Below are 8,893 nucleotides of genomic sequence, written 5' to 3'. Positions count from 1 at the left end.
CCCAAGTCTCCCACATTGCAGGTGGATTCTTTCCAGCTGAGCCATCAAGAAGCCCAAGAATACTGGATTGGGTAGCCTGTCCCTTCTCCGAAGATCTTCCTGATCCAGAAGTCGAGCCGCATTGCAGGTGGATTCTTTATCAACTGAGCTACCAGGGAAGCCCTTCAATCCTGACTAAGTGGTCTTGAAAAATTTACCCATCCTCTTTGTACCTCTGTTTTTTTCACTTTAAAAATAGGGAGAGTGGATTAGAACAGTTAGTTTGTGACATTTTTAGGAGTCATAGATTCTTTTCAGAAACCAATAAATACTACCAATGCTCTCCACAAACACTTTATATACATATATCATGAAAATAAGTTGACATATTTTATAAGACTATGAAAAGCCTTCATGTATATATTTATTAATATGCTATGAAAACATTAATGAAGTATTTTATAACATTTAAAGATAGATATACACATTGCTGCTGCTGCTGCTGCTGCTAAGTTGCTTCAGTCGTGTCCGACTCTGTGCAACCCTATAGACGGCAGCCCACCAGGCTTCCCCGTCCCTGGGATTCTCCAGGCAAGAACACTGGAGTGGGTTGCCCTTTCCTTCTCCAATGCATGAAAGCGAAAAGTGAAAGTGAAGTCGCTCAGTCGCGTCAGACCCTCAGCGACCCCATGGACTGCAGCCTACCAGGCTCCTCCGTCCATGGGGTTTTCCAGGCAAAAGTACTGGAGTGGGGTGCCATTGCCTTCTTCAAGATATACACATTAGATACACACATACACAAACTTCTAAGCTGGAAGAAAGCATTTATCCAAAGAAAGAAACAAAAGATTTATAGATGTGAAATGTTTTGAAATATTAAAGTCCAAAATCTTCTTTTAAGTTCTCAAAACATATTCATTTCAGATAGGGATGAAGTTGTTTAAGCTTGGCTTTTCTTGACAATCCAACCCTGATTGGTCGACCGCATGTCTTAAGAGGTAGTACTCTTGAAATTCCATATGAAAAACTGCTACCTAAAAATATAAGACAATAAAGGTACATAAGGGAGTAAAAATCACTCATAGTTTCTATGCTTAAAAATGATTCCTAACTTCTAAAATCACGATACTAACAACATTTACTGAGTCACTGAGCTAAGTGCTTTGAGTGCATTAGTTTACTTACTCTTATCTCCATTTTTTAAATGTGGAAAACTCAGCACAAAAATGATAAGTAACTTGCCCAACATAACATAACATAGCAATTAAATAAAATCAGCATTCCAGTCATGCAATCTGGCTTAACATCAACAAAACTATATAGAGTTTAAACTTAACATGATGTAGTGGCTGTAAAGACTATGTTATTTTTCCATTAGAAGTTATTAGACTATATCATTAATATGTACATGTGGCTTCTAATAGAGATTATTATAGATAATACAGCACAAATGTATTTCATCTTCATGTATCAATGGAGAGCTCTAATTTTGAAGTTTTATTTAACATGACACTAACATTTTGTAAAAAGTTCAAAACATCTGGCTACCTAATGCGAAGAACTCATTGGAAAAGACCCTGATGCTAGGGAAGATTGAAGGCGGAATGGAAAGGGGACGACAGAGGATGGGATGGTTGGATGGCATCACTGACTCAATGGACATGAGTTTGAGTAAACTCTGGGAGTCGGACACAACTAAGCAACTGAACTGAACGGAGAGCTGTGAGTTTCAGTTTTGTTTGGGGACTTACTGAGGAGTATACCCTCTGGATACAGCCTCTCAGATAGCTCTGAAGAACTGCTGTGGACAGTTTAGAGAGGAGGTGAGCATACATGTGATTTTGGAGAAGAGGTATATGCAACCAGACTCACATCTTGGTAGAAGCTTAGTGCCAGTTAGGAGGAACAGATATTTTAGTCAATTATTTCAGTGCTTTTCTAAGTATGGGAAGATGCAAGAAATTGGGTTCATACAATTTTCTCTTGAAAATATCTATCTGAAGACCTGTTCTGCCAGTTTTTCCAGAGCACAGAATTCCTAAACTCCTTTCAGACTATGCTAGAGATTAGCAAGTGCAGTGGTTAATGACTCACTCCTTGTAGAATCAGGTGACTCGTGATATTCTTTGGTTGACATATACATACACATTAAAATTAGAGAAGTATTGGTATTAAATGATATATAAAGCTCCTGGCATACTGGCTAGCTGCCATTTGACACACTCAAAGTATTTGCCTCCTCCATACCACAGAGAAAGGAGAGAGACAGAAAGGGAGATAGGATGTGCTAGAAATGTTGGTAGCAGAAACTTTAATTGGAGGCATCATGATGACAAGTGGGTGGGTATCAAAAACATTTCTGCACAATCAGAAGTCTTTCAATACCTTTAAAAATACCCTGCGTAAGTAGGGACCCAGAATTAGTCCATTTTTAGTCCATAATTAGTCCATTTTCCCCAGTACCTCCCAACTTTTCCCTTACACTATGGATTTTAACAAATCCCAGGTATATCATTCCATTTTTATGCACTTTGAAAGAGGCTTCACAATGATCCTAACATAGTATTAAGTAATTTTGGCTGACCTCTAACATTATTTTTCATATTTCTTGACAAGGAGGTATCTTTCCTCGTGAAGCCACAATAGAGTATTATGGGTTCAGATATTTCCAACAAATGTAACATTTCTTTCCCGATTGAGGCACATACTTTAATCTGTCTTAAATATCCATTTCATTAACACAATTATCATCAAGAGGACAATATGGGTTTGTGTTCTCTAATAATCTTCCTCTATCAGAGAATATGTTCCTAAACCCAATTTCTTCCTTTCTTCCTGTTCTAGAAGAAACAACCCCTATCCTTTTCAGGCTAATTCTACTACCCAGCTTTCGGTCTCATAGAGTATTGTTCCTTAAATTATTTCCTTTTTTCAGGGGAGAAAACCCACAGGCTTTTGATCTTCCAAGGACCTGGATTAATTTTTAAGAGTATTTCATTGAAAGCTAAGAAAAAAGAAATTATGCAGTTTTGAAGTGACTGAATAAAAGTGTCAGGGACAGCATTTTCTTCTAATGAGAAGCCAGGAGAAATGCTTTGAGAAGTGATGCAAGACTGAAGATATTTTGATAAATGTATTTCACCTACATCATTATTCTTTCTAGATCTAGTCTTGTATAAAACCAGCAATTTCAGATCAAATGAAAATGTAGTCATTTAGAAAATAATTCCCTAAAAAAAAAAAGAAAGAAAGAAAAGAATTCCCTAATTTCAATCCAACCCCTACCTCATCTTCATTGGTACTACAAGTTAGAACAGATGGTAGACTTAGTGTATTTTATTCTGATATTACAGACCTCTTAGGCAAAGAATAAGGTTAGCTGTTTAACTTTTCTTTAGTTTGATTCTTTTATAATCAAACATTTAAATGCCATAGTACTAAATTATGTTAATATATGTAAATGGTGCTAATTTCTTTCAAAATTACAATATAAAATGTCCATATAAACAGCCCTATAATATTTAAAGGATAGAAAACAATGATACTAAATTTATAATTGGGAGTAACACCAATGTAAATCTAACTTAGACAAATGCCTTTTTTGCTTTTGCTAATTAATGTTACATATATTAGATATACATACTAGATATATATAATACCTATCTTATCATATAGCGATTGCAAGACATCACTGAAAATATGTAAAGTTTTATAAAGTATATTTTCTAGTTACATTCTAAATGATTTTTTTCATTTTTAGCCAATTTTTACCTGTAGGAATTTGTATCAATAAATTTAATGTTTACAAAAGTATTACATTTTTGTATTTATTTTTTAACAACTTAGCATATTTTCCTTATGCTAAAAATACAAGAATGCAGTAATCATCTTATAAAGTATTAAAGAAAATAACCAAAACTCCTACCTGCCTTCAGTAGATAATTAAATTTTTCTTCCTTAAATTCATCAGAGAAAGAAGTTGGTCTTTCAGGTGAAGGATTTTCACAATCTGAAAATAAAGATCAATGTGTTATAACAAAAAGTAACTTTTTATATGAAGTGTCAATACTATAAACAAATTACTTTTTCAGAAATATTCCCTCCCATTCGTTCCTTATATATAATAGAAAAATAATAACATCAATAAATACTGTCTTACACCTTACTTTCTTTTTTGCCAAAATTATATATTTGGCCTACACAGAAAAAAAATGCCGTATTTTATCTCAGAAAGTACATTTTAAAATCAATTTCATACCTTCCTTAGAAGTAGAATAAAGTAATTCTTCCTCTGGTGTTCTTAGGCAGCAATCATTAGGAACTTCCTGTTCACCATTTTTGGGTACTGTTTTCCACTTAAATAAACTTTGGTGTTTTTTATGCATATTCGGACTTGCTATCATATCACCAAGCAAAGAAGATGAACATAATTTGTTTTCTGTACCCATTTTCAAACCTTTTTTTATCTCCATTTTTACCTCCTCAACAGCATTGCTTTCTACAAAGTAATTTTCTTGCCTATTGTTGGTTTCCACAGTGCTTAGAATTTCATTTTCCTTACTAATTTCATGAAACATACGAAGTTCTTCAAGCACTAAATTAAATTTACTCTTCATTTCAAAATTGTTTGCTATTGTCAGAACGTCTGTTGATAAACACTTGGCAGTTAAGTCCTGAAAACATTCATTGTTCCCTACACTCAAATGAGTTTCAAACTGATGATTAAAACATTCTGAAGAGTCATTCTTTGGATGAAAATGCTTTGAATTAGCTAACTCACTTTCTTGAAAAGTACTCTCATATTCATTTCTGTCAACTACATTACTTTGATTAACATATTTAGTCTCTTCCACATCCAATTTAGTCATTAATGAAACTGGTTGCACAATAAACATGTCATCCATTGAATAAAAACTATTTTTCTCTTCTTTTTCTGTCTTAATGTCTTCATGACCTTGGCAAAAGTTTGTTAAATTTTGTGTTGTGATTTTTCCTTCCTCCTTCAAAGTTAAGTCGTACTTTTTATCTTCAATTTCATTTATCAAGTTCCCAAAACCTAGCACCTGAGTTACAGTCATGGGATTGGTTTGTTCACTATGCTTTTTGTCATGGCTTGCCTGTATAGCCTGTTGCCTAGTATTGAAGAAATCTTTAAATATGTAGTTAAAATTAAAACTTTTCTGCTTTTGCTTTTCTTCATCAATGTCATCAAAGTCCATTAAAAGAGGAATTTTTTCATATGTTTCAAAAATTGGAAAGTGTATGTTTTTACTTGTCATACTGAAGGAATTGGTAAGTTTTTTCTTAGGCTCTTCAAAAATTTGTTCACTTTTAAATAGCTTTCTTTTCTTTAACTTAGGTTTCATATTATTGTCTAATAGTCTTGAAAAAGTTAAAATCCTGACTGAACATACAGTATGACTTTCCAATGTGATGTTTTTTGGATAATTCAAATACATTATCCATTTGAAAATGCATCCCTCTTCTAATTTAGAATCATTTTCAACTACTGTAAAAGAGACAAAGTCATTGAGCAAAGAAGTTATGCTGGTTTTCAATATAATATTTAGAGGGTCCAAAACATTGGTTTGTAAACATATGCTTGAAATATCATTATTTATACTGACATTCATAGTCTCAGTTATTAGATTTTGAACATCAATTTGCTTTTTACACTTCAAAATTCCATACCAGGTTAAGATATTATTATCTTTTTGATTTCCTGAAATACTTTCATGGAAATAAAAAATTTCTGTAATGAAACTTTCAAAATAACTGCTTAAATGAAAATCTTTTTGTGTGGTATAATGTCTGAAGTATAGCATATTATCTTTTTCTCCTTTATCTTTCAAGCAAAAAATTTGCTTTAAAGCTTTTTGACTACCCAGTGTTTCTGTCATGAGAGGCTTTGCTTTTTCATCATGTGTTTTCATGACTTTCATATTGTGATAATTTCCTTTACTTAGATCTATTTCTAATAATTGTTGCAAATTCAGTATTTCTCCAGCTTTTTTCATATTTTCATATTTCACCTTGTAACTATCCATAGTCCAACTATTTTCCCTATTTTTTCTCAAAATATATATAATGTTACAGTCCCAGCTTTGCAGTTTTTCCAATCTGGTAAATATGTAGCTGTACAGGCATGTTTCTGTCTCCTTGCAATTTGCATTTTCTAGTTTTATAGTGAAATTCTTTGCGGAGTCTATTGCATCAAACTTGATACTACTGTGATTATAGTAGTGTAAACTGATCAAGTCTTTTTTTCTCACACAAACACTTTGGTTGCTGACTGACTGGTGGTTACTTTCATAACACTCAGAAAAATATTTTCTGCATCCACAATTTTTTTATCATTCTGTAACTTTTGCTTCTTAACATCAGGTCCATTTTGGGACCAGTGAGTGTTTGTGAAATCCCTAACATATGCCTCATTTTTGTCATTTTTCTTCCCTATTTCCTTTAAATAGACAGAGGACATTTTGCTATTTAAATCAGTTGGAAACTCAGGGATACTTGTTGTACTCTTATCTCTAAAATAGCTAGGTTTGGCAATTTCCATGCCGCGCTGGTTTTGAGATTTTGGTATTTTTAGCGTAGATGCTGGAACGCTATTTTCTTTTTTATTTGATGGCATAACACTACCAGCTTTACATCTGTTCTTAATATCATGAAATGTTGATTTGGTGTCCTTGTAAAAGGTAATATCTAAAAATGGATTTTCTGTCAGTTTTATGTCATTATTGTCTTCCTGACTATTGTCTCTCTCCTGAACTAAATATTGTCCATCCTCGTTTTTAATTACATGTACATCGTGTACAGAGGCGTGGGACAGCTGACCAGTCTCTATTTCAAATCTATCAGTGCAATGCACACTGAAAATCTCTCTGGCATACAGCCCTGGTTCACAAGACGTTCTAGAAGTCTTCACACCAGAAACAAAATTTTGTGAGGGTAGAGACCGCAAACAACTATTCATCTCAAATTTGCTATTTTGGCCTTCCGGATTATATATCTGTTTCCCACTTACAGATTTCTTCACACACGAGCCTGTGGCGTTACCAAAAATCTCCTCAGTTGAAATCATGAGCGCTGTGAGGGGTCTGAGCGACAACTCCCAGACTTTTTCCACCTCAGACAAGCAAGGCACCAAAGGCAGCCTCCACTCCACCTCAGAAACACCACCGGTCTCCTCAAGACGGGGCCTCTTACTACGGGGTGGTAGGGAATCAGGGTCGTCAGCAGGTGGTAAAGGGGAGGCAGGCTCCCCGAGTTCGGAAACCTGCGGCGCGCGCTGCGTGAGTGACATGACAGCGAACTGAGGTATTCTGTCACAGGTTCCGGGCAGACTCGGGTCTCTGAGCCGGCCCGAGGCGGCTCTTAAGCAACACACCCCCTCCAGCCCCGCCTCGGTCACGCCCCTGACACGCCCCCAGGGCCACGCCCCCACCCACCCTGCTGCAGCGAGCCCCGCCCACATAGTCTCTACTTCAAAAAACACCAACCGCCTGTGACCGTTATTTTGTCTATTGTTAGCGCCCCTTGCTATTGTTACAATTGTAGCTGATCTAAACTTTTTCTTCCCTCTGGTAGAATTAAAGAGAAAAGTCAGAATCTTTTTTTTTTTAATTTGTGAACGGACACGGCTGTATTTTTAAAATTCTAAAATTCTGTTTTTTCTCAGAAGAACGTCTCCACAGTTTCTCTGGACTATCTTGTCCATTGAAACCGTGTAGCTCTGTAAACACCAGACCAAATCTCCCTATGTGTGGTAAAACTTCCTAAAGTGCTCTTAATGATGCCAATGGCGTTTACAATCATATTCCCACTTCAGTCTTGAAGTGTGTTTTGAGAGAAGGCAGGACTGGTACTTAACAATCTGAATATTTCAGGGGAAAAGTCGTGTGGAAATTATTATCCAGATAACTATTAATCTACACTTTAAGACTGTAGAAGATTTTCAATGCACTGTGGAGTTTTCTTTCCCAATGTTGTGATTTTTTTTTAAGTCGCTCAGTCGTGTCCGACTCTGCAACCCCGTGGACTGTAGCCCACCAGGCTCCTCCGTCCATGGGATTCTCCAGGCAAGAATACTGGAGTAGGTTGCCATTTCCTTCTCCGGGGAATCTTTCCGACCCAGGGATCTAACCCAGGTCTCCCGCATTGCGGGCAGACGCTTTAACCTCTGAGCCGCCAGGGAAGCCCTGTTGTGAATACAATTACTTAAAAATTATATGTTTCAAGTATTCTATTTATTGTAAGTGTAATCAGACAGTTCTGACTCACGTAATAAATTTTGTAAATGTTATTTTTCTTTTTCTTCTGGTTTGAAAGCAATATATTTATTCTCTTCAGTCAATTCTGATTTTTGTGAATGTCATAATTCTAAAGAAAGCTATTTTCAAAGTGCTTAATATTATTCTTATATATATGTTCATTATGAAATATATCATTACTGTTCAGTAATCAGAAGCTTCTATCCCCTTGATACTAGTTTCAAAGTTGATAAGCTGTACATTCATAGATACATACATATATATATATATATATAAAATCTCAGAAACTCTAAGTGTATAAATGGCAAACTATGACTGGCATACTGCTTTACTTAATAAACTGTTCATCAGCCTCTTGTCTCATAAATATTCTTAGATATATTATAATTCCAATTCTAGACGTTACTTTAGCTTGTGAATTCCTCCAGACAAATGTTTACTTAAATTTATAGAAAGCCTTACAGTATAAGCACTTCATCAACACTATAAATATAAATGTGGCAATAGTTCAGGTTATATATCAGCAAGTTCTCAAAGTGCTGTTCCTATATATCTTTGGTTGCATTGTTTTTTTTTTAATCTCAGATTTTCCATAATTCTACACTCCATTCAAATGCACTCTGTTGTATGCTTTGACC

The 8,893-nt window shown here is 35.2% G+C and overlaps 1 protein-coding gene across 1 annotated transcript; it reads right to left on the bottom strand.

Annotated features, from left to right (window-relative positions):
• Positions 1 to 812: 812 nt before the first annotated feature.
• Positions 813 to 7,307, bottom strand: RAD51AP2 (RAD51 associated protein 2). The gene is given in 4 exon segments (XM_027554468.1): positions 813 to 1,013; positions 3,905 to 3,988; positions 4,238 to 6,307; positions 6,310 to 7,307. Coding segments are annotated over 4 exon segments (3,291 nt in total). The 5' UTR covers positions 7,289 to 7,307; the 3' UTR covers positions 813 to 855.
• Between the last annotated feature and the right edge of the window lie 1,586 nt (positions 7,308 to 8,893).

This window comes from Bos indicus x Bos taurus, chromosome 11 (genome assembly GCF_003369695.1).
Source record: "Bos indicus x Bos taurus breed Angus x Brahman F1 hybrid chromosome 11, Bos_hybrid_MaternalHap_v2.0, whole genome shotgun sequence".
Classification (NCBI taxonomy): domain Eukaryota; kingdom Metazoa; phylum Chordata; class Mammalia; order Artiodactyla; family Bovidae; genus Bos; species Bos indicus x Bos taurus.
Note: the sequence above shows the minus strand (reverse complement) of the source record. Positions and strands in the feature narration are given on the sequence as shown.